Below are 15,683 nucleotides of genomic sequence, written 5' to 3' on the forward strand. Positions count from 1 at the left end.
TACTGAAAAGATGTCTAGCAGTTTATTACAAGAATAATAAAATATTTAACCTGGTAGGAAATATGTATTTTTTTTTTACTAATACTTCCTCTGGTTTCAAAATTTGTTACCTAACTTCATAGACATCATTTATCGACCTCAGAAAGAGGAAAGGTTGGGTATTGAGTTCTTGCAGGTGTAGAACAAACTACTGAGCCATACAAGCAGTCGAGGACATACTCCACATTATGAAAATGAAAGACATCTATTATTCAAGTCAACATGGGCAGAGACATAAACAAACAGAACACACAGCAACGCTATTGATCATATGATATGAGCGAAGTGATACTCAAATTAAAGTGAAGCAAAAATTGAACACTGTCTCAACCCCAATGATTTACATTTTGATAAACACTTGTAGTATTCCAGTATTTCATTTGCTTTAAATGAGTATCATATATTATTTCCTAAACTCAACAATATAGTTATTTATTGACTTTTTTCTACCAACTCTCACAGTGTTTAACTGTGCATGTGTGCATTATATTGAAACAATGCCGTATTGATTACCAATAGCGATGGTTCTAAAATCATATTCATAAATCTTATGTTGTATTGTCTCAATATAGCCACCACTAAACACTAATGATAGTTACTTTAACAATAAAATCATATGATCTGTTAAACCTTTTATATTTATTAGTGCTCATCTTGTTGGTGTTAAGGGCAAGCCTTGAGGCCATACACCGACCTTTGGAAAACAGTAGCCTTTTGATTATTTCACTAATAGTGATCATATTTTTACATGCTCTATATTAAATAAATAATTTAATAATTAAGTAAAATTTGGAATATATTAAACGGAACAAATTATTAAAGAATGTGTAATGCTGCTGAAGTTGAGATTGCATTGAAAAAAGACCTGAAGGATAAGACTGGAAGGAGACCTAAATAGCTTTCAAATGCTAATGCTGACACCTACTGTACTGTACTGAGTTGTTTGTGTATGTCTGTCAACAGGGCTCGAGTCCTGCAGGAACGCGTGGGAACGGCGTTCCTGCACTTTTTTTAGAGCAGGAACGCCGTTCCCGTTTGTGGTCCTGCAGGCACTCAGGGGGCGGCAAAAAATGCTGCCCCCAAATGCCCCTGTGTTTCCTCTGTCATGGGGGGCCCAAGAGGTGGCTTAATGGCCACCTGAAGGACCCCCCGGCCCGGCTCTTGTCTCACTGTCAGACGCAGGTATGTACCCAGGTATGTACCCACAGGGCCAGCCTCTTCTCCTGGGGGCCCAAGAGACGGCCACCTCAGGGCCCCCAGAGGCTGGCCCTGCTGTCACCCGGCTGGCTGGTCCTGCGGGCGCGCGAGGGAGCACTCTCCCCTGGGTGCTCCCTCCCTCTTCAGCTCCCTCGCGCGCCGCACTGAAACCGGAGCCGGAAGATGACGTCATCTTCCGGCTCCGGTATCAGTACGTGGAGCGCGAGGGAGCTGAAGAGGGAGGGAGCACCCAGGGGAGTGTGCTCCCTCGCGCGCCCGCAGGACCAGCCAGCCGGGTGACACCACTGGACCCCAGGGAATCCCCTCAGCTCTCCCACAGGTAAGGAGGCTGGGGGGATTAAATAAAAAAAACAAAAAGTAAATAAACGTGTGTGTGTGTGTGAGTGTATGTTAGTGAGTGTGTGTTAGTGTGAGTGTATGTTAGTGAGTGTGTGTTAGTGTGTGTGTGTGTGTGTGTGTGTGTGAGTGTGTTAGTGAGTGTGTGTTAGTGAGTGTGTGTTAGTGTGAGTGTATGTTAGTGAGTGTGTGAGTGTGTGTTAGTGTGAGTGTGTGTTAGTGTGTGTTAGTGTGTGTGTGTGTGAGTGTGTTAGTGTATGTTAGTGAGTGTGTGTTAGTGAGTGTGTGTTAGTGTGATTGTATCTTAGTGTGAGTGTATGTTAGTGAGTGTGTGAGTGTGTGTTAGTGTGAGTGTGTGTTAGTGTGAGTGTATGTTAGTGAGTGTGTGTTAGTGTGCATGTATCTTAGTGTGAGTGTATGTTAGTGAGTGTGTGAGTGTATGTTAGTGAGTGTGTGTGAGTGTGTTAGTGTGTGTGTGAGTGAGTGTGTTAGTGTGTGTGTGAGTGTGTTAGTGAGTGTATGTTAGTGTGTGTGTGAGTGTATGTTAGTGAGTGTGTGTGTGTTTTAGTGTGAGTGTATGTTAGTGAGTGTGTGTGTGTGTTAGTGAGTGTGTGTGTGTTAGTGTTAGAGTGTGTGTGTTAGTATTAGAGTATGTGTGTTAGAGTGTGCGTGTTAGTGGTAGAGTGTGTGTCTGTGTGCGTCTGTTAGTAAGTGTGTATGTATGTTTGTCACTGAGTGTGTGTCTGTCAGTTAATGTGTGTGTCTTAAGCACTTACCTTTCTCCAGCGCCGGACTCCCTTGGCGCTCAGGATCTCTCCGCCCCGATCCGCCTCTCAGCTCCGAATGCGCATTCGTGGCAAGAGCCACGTGCGCATTCAAACCGCCCATAGGAAAGCATTACTCAATGCTTTCCTATGGACGTTCAGCGTCTTCTCACTGTGATTTTCACAGTGAGAATCGCAGAAAATCCTCTAGCGGCTGTCAATGAGACAGCCTCTAGAGGCTGGATTAACCCTCAGTGAAACATAGCAGTTTCTCTGACACTGCTATGTTTTCAGCTGCAGGGTTAAAACTAGAGAGACCTGGCACCCAGACCACTTCATTGAGCTGATGTGATCTGGGTGTCTGTAGTGGTCCTTTAAGTGTATGTGTTTATGCATGCACTGGCGTACATACCGTGGTCGCAGGGGTCGCAGCCCTGCGACCAGGTGCCCGCCGCCATGTGTTGCGGCCCCAGCCTGTGCAGAGTAAGCGCGCGCACGGGGGGGGCCCACGGATCAGTTTTCGCACCGGGGCCCCATGGGTTGTGTGTACGCCACTGAGCGAGGGAGCTGTGTTCTCTCTGCTCCCTCTTGCCGCGCGCCATTTGCTGATGCTGGGAGCCGGAATATGACGTAATTTCCGACTCCCGGCATCAGTAGAAAGCCCGCGCGGTGAGAGGGAGCAGAGAGAACACAGCTCCCTCGCCGCGTCTGACAGCGAGACAAGAGCCGGCCGCACTGAAGCCCCACTGGACCCCAGGGACAGGTCCACGCCAGCTCTCCAGGTAGGGAGGCTGGGTGGACATTTTTAATTTAAAAAAAAATATGCAATAATTCTTGTGTATATATGTGTGTCTGGGAGTGTATGTGTGTATGTGTCTGTGAGTGTGTGTATGTGTCTGGGAGTGTGAGTGTGTGTGTATGTGAGTGCATGTATGTGTGTGTGTGTGTGTATGTGTCTGGGAGTGTGTGTGTGTATGTGTCTGGGAGTGTGTGTGTCTGTGAGTGTATGTGTGTGAGTGTGTGTCTGTGAGTGTATGTATGTGTCTGTGAGTGAGTGTGTCTGGGAGTGTGTGTGTCTGTGAGTGTATGTATGTGTATGTGTCTGGGAGTGTGTGTGTCTGTGAGTGTATGTATGTGTGTGTGTGTGTGTATGTGTCTGGGAGTGTGTGTGTCTGTGAGTGTATGTATGTGTGTGTCTGTGTGTCTGGGAGTGTGTGTGTGTGTGTGTGTCTGGGAGTGTGTGTGTGTGTCTGTGAGTGTATGTATGTGTGTGTGTCTGTGTGTCTGGGAGTGTGTGTGTGTGTGTGTCTGGGAGTGTGTGTGTGTGTGTGTGTGTGTCTGGGAGTGTGTGTGTGTATGTGTCTTGGACTGTGTGTGTGTGTCTGGGAGTGTGTGTGAGTGTGTATGTGTCTGGGAGTGTATGTGTCTGGGAGTGTGTGTGTCTGGGAGTGTGTGTGTCTGGGAGTGTGTGTGTCTGGATGTGTGTGTGTATGTGTCTGGGAGTGTATGTGTGTGTATGTGTGTGTCTCTGAGTCTGTGTCTGTGAGTGTGTGTGTGTCTATCTGTGAATTTGTAAATATGCAATAATTCTTGTGTATATGTGTGTGTCTGGGAGTGTATGTGTGTATGTGTCTGTGAGTGTGTGTATGTGTCTGGGAGTGTGAGTGTGTGTGTCTGTGAGTGTATGTATGTGTGTGTGTGTGTATGTGTCTGGGAGTGTGTGTGTGTATGTGTCTGGGAGTGTGTGTGTCTGTGAGTGTATGTGTGTGAGTGTGTGTCTGTGAGTGTATGTATGTGTCTGTGAGTGAGTGTGTCTGGGAGTGTGTGTGTCTGTGAGTGTATGTATGTGTGTGTGTGTATGTGTCTGGGAGTGTGTGTGTCTGTGAGTGTATGTATGTGTGTGTCTGTGTGTCTGGGAGTGTGTGTGTGTGTGTCTGGGAGTGTGTGTGTGTGTCTGGGAGTGTGTGTGTGTGTGTGTGTCTGGGAGTGTGTGTATGTATGTGTATTTGTGTGTTGGTGTCTGTGAGTGTGTATGTGTCTGGGAGTGTATGTGTCTGGGAGTGTGTGTGTCTGGGAGTGTGTGTGTCTGGGAGTGTGTGTGTCTGGGTGTGTGTGTGTGTATGTGTCTGGGAGTGTATGTGTGTGTCTGAGTGTATGTGTGTGTCTCTGAGTCTGTGTCTGTGAATGTGTGTGTGTGTCTATCTGTGAATTTGTGTGTGTGTGTCTGTTTGTGTGTGTCTTTGTGTGTCTGTGAGTGTACGTGTGTGTCTGTAAGTGTATGTGTGCACCTAAGTGTGGGTGTACGTGTTTATATATGCATACAAGTTTGGTTTTTTTTTTGGTGGTGGGGTGGGGGTGGAACTCGAGTGAGTTCCCAGACTTTATTCCCCAGGACTTGACCCCTGTCTGTCAATGTAGGGGCAAGGCTTATCAGGGCATTAAAGGACCACTCTAGTGCCAGGAAAACATACTCGTTTTCCTGGCACTAGAGTGCCCTGAGGGTGCCCCCACCCTCAGGGACCCACTCCCGCCGGGCTCTGGGGCGAGGAAGGGGTTAAACTTACCTCTTTCTCCAGCGCCGGGCGGGGAGCTTTCCTCCTCCTCTCCTTCTTCCTTGCGACGTCATCGGCTGAATGCACATGCACGGCAGGAGCCGCGCTCGCATTCAGCCGGTCGCATAGGAAAGCATTTACAATGTTTTCCTATGGACGCTTGCGTGCTCTCACTGTGATTTTCACAGTGAGAAGCACGCAAGCGCCTCTAGCGGCTGTCAATGAGGCAGCCACTAGAGGTTTTGGAGGCTGGATTAACCCTCAGTATAAACATAGCAGTACCTTAGCCCAATCAGGAGTTAAATCTCTAGAAAATGATCTGGGTACAGGGATTTGTAAAAATTGCAATGTTTACATTGAGAATTAAACACACCTCTAAAGGCTGTCTTCCAGACAGTCTCTAGAAACACTTCAGTGGCACTAACAAACTAAAACTCTTTCATGTAAACCCTTTCATGTCCCACAGAAAAGCATTGATTCAGTGTTTTCCTACCAGGAAGTTTGAATGCATGCACGTGAGGAGCATTGGTTTGTGACACCAGCGTAGTAGGCCATGTGATATCGTGAGAGGAAGAGAGGTAAGCAGTGCCTTGAGGTCTTCTACAATGGCCAAGTAAACTCAGTCATGAGAGGTGAGTTAAGGAAAAAATATTTATTTTATTCAAAGCCGTTCACCATAAGAGTCGTGAGACAAAAAGTTATTAAAAACATTAAAATCAAAAATCAAAAAGGAAAAAAGGGAGTTTCCATAAAGAATTGAACAATATAAGTACTTACACAATGGCAACTGTGTTCTGGTATATAGTAAAGTGATAAATTAGTGTTTTACTAATATACATATCAATTAGTGAACCCCAATAATTGTGGCTATTTTGTAAGGTACACCTGAGGGCCTCACATCCCTGGCACAATGGAATGAAGATTAAGCATAACAAATGTTAACTAATGGAAAGATTGCATTGTATGCTCAAAGACATGCATTGTCAAAGGACTGCATGGTGAATGCGCCTGCTGCAACAATATCTTATAAAAGGATTAATGACGTCAGCAGACTGAATTACACAATACAGATTTTTTTTCAAAACCAATTAAAATACATACAAAAAAAAGAATTAAAGACAGTCATTAGACTGCTATGTCTGCAGTCTGCTCTCCATTTGCTCTCGATAGAATAATGGGTTTTATTTATTTTATTGTTAAGCAGAATTCTTATTCTTATGTAACTCTATTTCTGTTAATGGCCACTCTTTTCTTAACATTTTCAAAAGAGGATATTCCAAAAGAGATCTAACAATAAGAAACATTATAGTGGTTTTAAAAACGGTAAAACTGGTAATATAATATTAATTGATATAATATTAAGCTGTATCACTATTCTCACTGTATCAGCAATTCAATGTGAAAGCTTGACTTTATTAGCAAATTTATACAAATTAAAATAATATCATTAACATATTTGGGAACAGTGGTGGGCCATGACCCAAAATACTTTTCCACTTCCTGTTCATCATGACAACTCTGGACAAATCAAGATAAAGGGTTTGGTAGTGATGTCACTCAGTTGTTTGGTCTCATAAGGTGTTAATGGGGATATTAGAGACTCATACTAAATAAGTTTAACTGAAGAAACATGAACATCTTTCTCAAGAAGAATGCTATGGACTAGGGGTTCAAATGGACCATAGTTATGGTACTAGGGTTATCATTTTGAGGCGTATATTGGGAAGGTATAAAATCCTGTAGGGCTTTATTTTATAAACAGTAAAAAATATAAGCTTATTATTTTTTGAACAATAAGCATAGAAACAATTTCCAAATACACATTTCAGGGAATAACATAACCTTGTCTATGGGCGGACAATTTTTAAAATAGTGGCAACCAGGTTGTTACTACTGTGGTAGGTAGCTTGGACTTTAGCGATCCTCTGTGGGGTTGTTCTTTATATTAGGACCCCTAACCCTAGTGATATAAGGACAAGAGTTTCTGATCCAGTAAATCATGTTCTAGAAGGCTATGTGATCTCACAGCCAACTCTCTCTATATATAGTGTTATAGATCTATCATTGTGCCTTCATTGAGTTAGTCCATTATTTTCAATGCCCACACATCGGGTGGAGAAAGAGGGAGACTATTCATCAAGTGCATACATAGCACTGCATTAGTTAACTTTTTTTTATGGAGGTCCTGAGTGAACACAGGAGAGTTTATGGAGGTCCTGAGTGAACACAGGAGAGTTGTAGATTAATTAAACACTCTGCTTTGGGAGAAAACAAATCACAAGTTTTGGGATAGCAATCACCTTAACTATGTGTATAATAACCCAACCTAAGTGAATTGTATGGGCATAGAATGAGGCGATAGGTGGACTATGCTGAATTAACAAAATGACTTCTGATGCCACCTATTAGGATTATATGAATGCATAATTAAAGTTATCAAGGAGGCATTATGAGTCTGTCAAACAAAATTACTGCAGGTGATGTTTAAGTAACGTTAAATGAATAGTGGTCTTCTCCTTAACTAGAATAAATATGCATTTTAATGTTTCGAACATGTTTTATTTGGTCTGTAAATGAAATGTAAAACTGCTAATACTTTACTTAGATAACCTGCAATAGGGAATAGATAGTAGGGGTGTTAGACAACCATTGCCCATCATGTACACTCACTTTAATAAATAATCCCACATTGGCCACGTTTTTCCTCTAGAAACATTACAGTGGTATTAGACCTGAATTTGCCCAGAGTAAAAGATCAGTATCCAATTGTTTCTATAGAAATATATATGTTTTAGTTTAATGATAATTATGATGTTTATTTTTCTAAGGTGTAACAATAAAACTAAGTTTTTGAATCTCAAACACATCTTTTTATTAAGTTTATATGAATTTGAATGCACTGTCTGACTGTACTGAACACCCTTCTACGCATACAAACAAGTCATTCTGAACTACAACACAAAAAAAATACATTACTTCATATGGACCCAAAGTGTGCTAAATGAGATTAGGAACATGTGCCAGATTCTTTGAATAAAATTTCTGGTGGATAATTAGATGCTTAAACAACTGCAAATTACAGCATCTTAGCAGCCCGTCACACATTTCTTTCCTCTACTGTGCTCCCATTTAGAATAGTTCTGATATTATTTTGTATAGAGAAAAATAACTAAAAAGAAGTTCTGATAAGTGGGAGTCTAAGCTTCAGAGCTGCTTATCGCCATGGGCAGCCTGTTTACAGTCCATTTGAAAGAGTCCTGCTGGCTTTCAGTAATTCTAGCAGAAATTAGAGAAGCAAGAGAATCAGTATGTGTAATATGAAGTAGATGAGATTTTAATCAAAATGATCTAAAGACACCTAATTAGCATCCTCTTCTTATGCTGAGGTTAAATCAGCTCTGCGTGACAAATTGGCTTGTAATGTTACCATCCTCTTTGACATTGCATTCTTGGGTCCATGTGAATTATAGCACATGATGAAGGTATAAAGGTATAATGGTCTACCATGTGTCTAATCGTGATTCATGCTGAATTCTTTGATTAAAGAAACCCAACATTTCGATGAACAAAACTCCCAAGGCACATTGGATGTAGTGATTCAGAATAGTTAATCACTAGGCAATGAAGACTAATATAATAGCAAGTGAATGTCCTTTAACTGCTTACTGACTTTAAGGGGGGAAAAGCATACTCTAATACTATTTTGTATTATCAAGAGGAAATAATTGAGTATTTAGTAAGTGGATTCTGGTTGAACCCATATCCTACCATTCCTGTGTATAAACAGGTGACAACGTGTTTTGCATTGTATGGAAACAAAAGGTAGTCTCTGAAGTCCAGATGAATGAAAATATTTGGAATATATTGCACTCTTGAGAATCTCCAAAGTAATGAACAAGGATAATCTGTGTAGTTATTTATTATAGAAAAAGATAATAGATTAATGTTTACTACTTCAGAGATGGTTCCTTAATTCAGCTTGGTGAAAAAAAGTTTTAGACACCTAAATATTTATATCTATGCCCTCTTCAGCATGTCTGGCGATTTTGAAAGACAACGAGCATTCCACGCTTGCAGGTTTCTTAGGTTCACCAAGTTTGCATATTGAAGAGTTAGTGATTAATAAAAACTGACCACAACTCCAAAAATATCGTGTCTCATTATTTTGCCAAAGTTGAATAAATAGATATTGTTGTTGGCCAGAGACATTTTCAAAAACACATCGTGCAAGTTAAAGTAAAGAATTCAGTAGTTTGCATTTCCTATAAAATCCCTTATTTACAATGAAAATCAGAACACATTTCTTCATATATAAAATAAATACCCTTGATCTATTCCTTAAACATGTTCATTTACTTATACACATAATATCAACTATCATGTAAATAACTGTTAAGCAGCAACATGCACTCCAGTCTGTGGCAAGCTGCCACCTTGTACTCAGAAAGATCTGAACTGACAGCAGCTGTTTAAAGACTTCACCTAAACTGAGTTTAACAAACTTGGATCTGTTAAGATTAATCACGGAACTCATCAAACTGCTATACCAAACTCCTAAGTGGTTTGTGTTTAAAAGCATAATATTTGTTAAGAGTGAAATCGCTAATTTTAAGCACATTTTATTTTTTTTAAATATAACTTTAATGTCCTCAAGTTATTGCTTAAGAGCATTAAAGAGCAGCATTCAGCACAACAATTAGGACATGTTAGCACAATATAGCAGAGAATATAAAGTATAAGCTAGCAAAATCCCTCGAAAAATGCATTAATAACATTATAACACAAAGGAGACTACAAAACAAAAAGGGACCTTCAAGGTAGCTTCCCCAAGATGTATCTGAAAAGAAGTGAATGCTAAGAGTACTTTTGCTAGTTAAATGTTATATTATTCTAATTCTAGTGATCCAGTGCTAAGTGTTGAAGCTTTTATATTACGATTAGCAATGCAAAGCATTTGGCCTTTCCACATTAAATGGTCAATATGAGACTGCAAACATTTTAAGAATGTAGTTTGCAATGGCATGGTAATCTTCTCACAAAGACAGGACATGAAGAATTAGGTTGTTTTTGTACATTGCTATTTGCTAAAATGAAGCTCCAGAAAATAAATATGTTTCTTTATAATATGTTTAATAAGAGCTTCATAAGCCCTTGATTGGCTGGGAAACCACACCATTTGGATACAGGGTGAAATATTTGCTGCATATTCTGGGAATTCTCACTAACCACAGCAATTTCAAAGGGTAATATTCTTTATGTTTTAATATTTAGTTACTATTTTCTCATTTTTCAAAAGCTGTATTTACTTAATAAATTAAAAAAAGAAGTGTAAACTCCACCCTGCCATTTCCCTTTTGATTTTAAGCAATCAAAAATAAATATATATATATAGGATTTTGATAAACTTCTAAAGGACAAAAATATCATATTTTTATGGATTAAAAATAATCAACTGAAAACTCTGGTTCCTTTTGAATATGATTCCCATAAAGAACACAATTCAGGCCTTGGCTTCTCCAAAATATTGACAAAGGTACCTGACCCAAAATGTATATGTGTGGGGACTGTTGTGTTGATACTTGAATCTGACTACCAGTTTTGGTTTCCTAACCCCCCGAAGTTATTTTATATTTGTCTGTCCCTGACCACAGTTCAATCCATGATCTCTAAAATGAATATGTCCCTCTCCAGCCATTTGAAATGTTTGTGTTATGTGTTGGAGATGAGTTCATTAGCAGCATTTCACTCTATGATTTACTTAATAAGTTCAAAAACATTATACTGTTATTTTAAATGGAATTATGACATATAATCAATGAAGTTTACAATAATCTTACCTATAACATATGCCAGCAACAGGGCCAAAGTTACTGTAATAGCCGTAGCACTTAATGCTGTACATTTCCAGTTACAGCAACGGTATGATTTGTTAAATGTAAAGGCTGGTCTGGAGAAGGTACTTCGAGGCAGTGGTCGAGGAGGTGGAGAGTAAACAGTATTGGACGTTAAAGGGTAGTTCTGACTTGCAGCACTGAAGATAGGCGAAGAGCCAGATCCATGCTTGAAAAGAAAATGCCTGTGAAAATTAATGAGAACCCTTGATTAGTACTGAACAAACGATTAGTATGCATATAATGTACACATTTCTCATTAGCAAAGATAATTGGCCTATTTCATGGGACATTAAAGGCACACTATCATTATGCATTTCCTTACCCGACATACCTTTAATAAATCCTTCAATAGTATTCTCTAGTACTAACATTAACTTTGGAGTTAGTATACACAGAATTGTAAATTTTTTAATGTTTTATGGTTTCCAAATTGCTTGAGTTAGTCAATATTATACACGACAACCCTATGCAAAAGAATAATAGAAGAAAGGTACTTTAAAAGGAAAATATAGGCTAGCACTTTATAGTGCCCCTCTCCCTTGCCCCCCCCCCTCCCTTGCCCCCCGTCCCAGGAGCGCAGTAAAGGGTTAAAAACTCTTAATTAATTTACCTATAACCAGCGCCAATGTCCCTCCGCACTGGGTCAGGCTCTGACTCCGATCCCCTGCCTCCGACATTTGGGACCTAATGTGCATGCACGCCGAGTGCCACAATCACATTAGGAAAACTTCATAGAAAAGCATGGGTTCAATGCTTTTCTATGGGGTATTAGCTGATACTGGATGTCCTCATGCATAGCGTGAGGATGTGCAGCGTCAGTTAGGCAACCAAAAGTCACCTATTGACTCAGAAGCCCCTCTAGTGAATGTCTGGTAGAAAGCCACTAGAGGTGGAGGTAACCCTGCAATATGATTACAGAACTATAAAAAAGTGTTATAACTACAATTGTACTTAATTTTCTGCAAAATATTAAAGGACTCAACATTTTAAGGAAATATTAATGTGAACAACTTTCAATTGTCTTTGTGCATTACAATATGTTTTGTTATCGCTGAAGAAAGAAAATAGAAAAAAAATACATAGTAAGAAATTGACTGGATGAATGTGCTCTCGAGCTGCACTATCCAATATCTGACTTGCCGAAGCAAGCTCAGAGTTTAATTTCAACAGAATACACATGAAATTGACCTCTGCCTATTAAGTGTGGTATCACTGAAGCTCAGGAGCACAGGAGTGATCGGCCATGTGCTAGAATATATATAACAACTGGGGAAAAAGTACTGATAGATAAATAGATAGATAGATAGCAGACAGATAAATATACAGTGTATATATATATATAATTATATAAAATAATCAACTGAAAACTCTGTTTTATATATATATATATATATATATATATATATATATATATATATATATATATATACACACATATGCACTGAGTTATATAATATAGCCTTAAAATACATGTAAATGTCAAACAGTCCAGCGTCTCATTAAAAGTCATGTCGGTTATTAGTTCTTGTAGCAATATATCCTGAGTATTTTTTTTTTGTTTTAAATGTATTATTGTTTATGAACAACAACAACAACATGTAATTCACCACACATTCTGCAACTCTGTACAAAAGATGTATACTTGACAAGTTGGACGTACATGAACAGAAGGTGTTGCTAGCCTTGCTCAAAGAAGTTTACATTCCGAGGGGGTATTGTGCACCTTTAAGGGACACTGCAGAACCCTAAATCCCTTTAGTTTGTTGCAGTTATTTTTGTGTGAAGAGTATGTCCTCTTTTTTAATTTTACAAAAAGTGCAGATTTAAATAGGCATTAAAATTGGTACTTTGCGTGACAATCACCATGCTCCACCAATCCAATGCTTCTCTTCATCATGCTATGTGTTTTTGTTTAGGCAAATCATTGTCATGGTCAGACAAAAGGGACAGTGGCTATGCTAGAAAATGACTTAATTAAGATGAAATTGTTTTGGTGCTTAGAGTGCCCTTTAAGCATTTTATATATTTTGGCAGATATTTTATGCAGTTTTTATTGCACTGACGTAAGTATAATAGTAGGAAAAAAATCCAGTACTTAGCAATATTATGTATGTAATATAATGTACTGTTATATGACAAGTTCTGTAAGATCTGTACTACACTATGAATTTTAAATTCAACCAGAAAACTTGTCTCTCAAAATGCTGAATTCATCTCTGTGTGAAGTAACACATTCACAATATAATACATATATATAGCTGTTAATCATTACCTTATACAGTGAAGTCTGAAGTGGAAATTGTACGCTAAGAAGTCCTATTCTTTTTCAAAATTAAAAATTCAAAAAAGTTCTATTTCAACATGATATTAATAATAAATAAAGTGTTTCTTTTGCAATGCAACATTTAAGTGGTAAGAAATAACATGGTGAACATATTATAATTGTCAATAATGGCCAACAATAGATGAGCTAAGAAGGTGAATTACATAAACAAATGAACACTGTCACATGCAATAAATATATTGCTAGAATTTTTATTACAGGGACAATCTACGCATTGCTTTATCTCTGTGTGTCCCCTTGCACTATTAATGCATTCCATTTTAATGCTAAATTAGAGTCCTCAACTGCCCATCTCCACAGTGGTAGCTCAAGCTAATGAGGAAGCATTAGCCCGAGCAGCAGTGGGTGGTGGTGATTGGCTGAGCGTGTCAGCTGACTGATCTCAGCCTAGCACAGCCGCCATTACTTGTCTAAACTAGTTTGATTAGGAAGAATGTGTTCTCTGCCATAGCCTCCATAGCCTCAGGTGGGGTTGAGAGGTGGACAGCCAGGTCCCTAATTCACAATTAAACTGCTTTAAATTGATTTAACAGTAAATGGAAGGGATACCAAGCACTATAATCAATGCAGTGAAATAAAATGGGCCCTACAGTGTCCCTTTAAGGTAAAGCAACTGGAATTTAGGAGTCATTTGTCACTTTTATTAAATAAATATGCTATATGCCCTTATTTTCTTATTTTTTAACCACGACACGGCACCATAAATATTACAAATGGTAAAGGAAGTGCGCTGTTAAACTATATGGTGAAGTGAAAAGTTTAAAAGTGTAGACGAAGTTAATAAGAAATTTCATTTTTTTTGTGTAGATTTGGCTGAACCCACACATTCTACTTCATTCAAGCAGATATGTATATGGAACATGATGTTTATGAATATACAATAACAGCTGTGCTTTTCCTTCAATTTTCATGGAACAGAATAAACAAGACTAATGCTGGCATTTTCTCTGCGTCTAATCTCTATGTGAACATGCATGGACGTTCTTTCAGTGATTAAGATGTGCATTTGTACTAAAGCATCCGTGGGGGAAATACATAGAAAATGTAGTTCCTGGAAAAAAAATCGGCCAAGTCCTTATTGCAATCACTTTGGATGTAATGGTAATATTTTATTCTGACCTTTTGACATGCCTCCAGTAGTCAGTAATAAGTATATATTTATATGGGACTTTTGTCACTAAGTTGGCTCTTTTTCGAACTATAATGAAAGTTAATTATTAGAAATTTAGCTTAATAGAATATTATTAGGAATACAATTTAAGGTGGTGGGACACTAGACTCCATTGCCATAATTTGACGCAGCTCCTTTTCTGCATACAATACTAGCTAATACTGGAAGCAGATGGGTTTATTTGCATAATTGACAACATTTAGTAAATTCATAGCTGAAATGCTACATTTTGGCTAAAATTGCCAAGCTGTTTTTATAGCAGAGTTAGACATTTTCGCCTAAATGTGCAGTGTTGATTTCAATTCACTGTAATTTGGAGTGTAGTAACTGAACCCCTACAGTCCACAAAATGTACCTAGTGTGCCATGCAAAGAGCAAACGAAGCTCACTTGGAGATGCTTAAAAGCTAAGGTCGGCTAACTTTAACTTAGGCTATGTTTAAGTAGTTCAAACAAATTCAAAACCAGGAGATATCTTGGAGTACTGCAAAATTGTGGACAGACGTTCATATTTTTTCTTATTCAGTAAATCTGCTTAACTGCATTTTTTTGTTTGTTTTATGTTGGTTTTCCCCGTGTGCTCCTTTTGAGTTAATTAGGTGAGTGGGAGCTTAATTTCCACCTGTGTGGATTTTTGTATACATATATATACTCACAGCTGACCCACTGAGTCTCTTTAAAGTAGGAGTTCAAAACCAGGGATTTAAACCAACAAGCTAATTATTGTTTTACTGTCCTGTACTTGTTGTTTTTGGTAAATGTGGAAATGGCTGTTAGCAAGCTTGCAATTTTGTCTTGGTGCACAGTTTGCTACATGTATGCAAGCCTGGATACATACATTCAGAGTCCATACCTCTGTGGCATGTGTGAACGAGTGGCTTCTCTGGAAGCTCATACTGGAAATCTGGAGAAGCAAATTTTAACATTGAGACAGATTAACAATCTCGAAAGGAGTCTGCTGCTCACTCTGCAGAGTTTAGTGGTGGCTTCTAGTAGAGTGGGAGAAGATAAGACAGCACATTTCTGGGTAACATTATCACATGGTAGCAGGGGGGGGGGAGAGGAAAGGGTTGCTTGTTTTAGAGAAGCTGTTCCTTCTAACAGCAGAGGGATCAGCTGCTCTAGTACGGGTGGTGTTGAGAATTTAATGAAGGCTAGGCAGGTTGTGGTGGTAGGGGACTCTACTATTAAGAGAATAAATAAGGTAATCTGCCAACTCTGATCATCTCAACCAGAAAGTTTGCTATGCTCGGGTCTTCATGATGCTGACCGAGTGGATGAATTATTGGAAAGGACTGGGGATGAACAGGCTGCCATGGTCTATGTTGGTACAAATGACAAAGTCAGAGGAATATTTAGGGCACTA

At 39.2% G+C, this 15,683-nt stretch overlaps 1 protein-coding gene across 1 annotated transcript in view; it reads right to left on the reverse strand.

Annotated features, from left to right (window-relative positions):
* TENM1 (teneurin transmembrane protein 1) overlaps nucleotides 1–15,683 on the reverse strand; it is a 642,971-nt gene that overhangs the window by 283,724 nt on the left and 343,564 nt on the right. The window contains exon 7 of the mRNA XM_063432113.1: nucleotides 10,747–10,985. Within this exon, the coding sequence (XP_063288183.1) occupies nucleotides 10,747–10,985 (239 nt within the window). The remainder of the gene's footprint in view (nucleotides 1–10,746; nucleotides 10,986–15,683) is intronic.

The sequence above is a fragment of the Pelobates fuscus genome, chromosome 9 (assembly GCF_036172605.1).
Source record: "Pelobates fuscus isolate aPelFus1 chromosome 9, aPelFus1.pri, whole genome shotgun sequence".
NCBI classification, from domain to species: domain Eukaryota; kingdom Metazoa; phylum Chordata; class Amphibia; order Anura; family Pelobatidae; genus Pelobates; species Pelobates fuscus.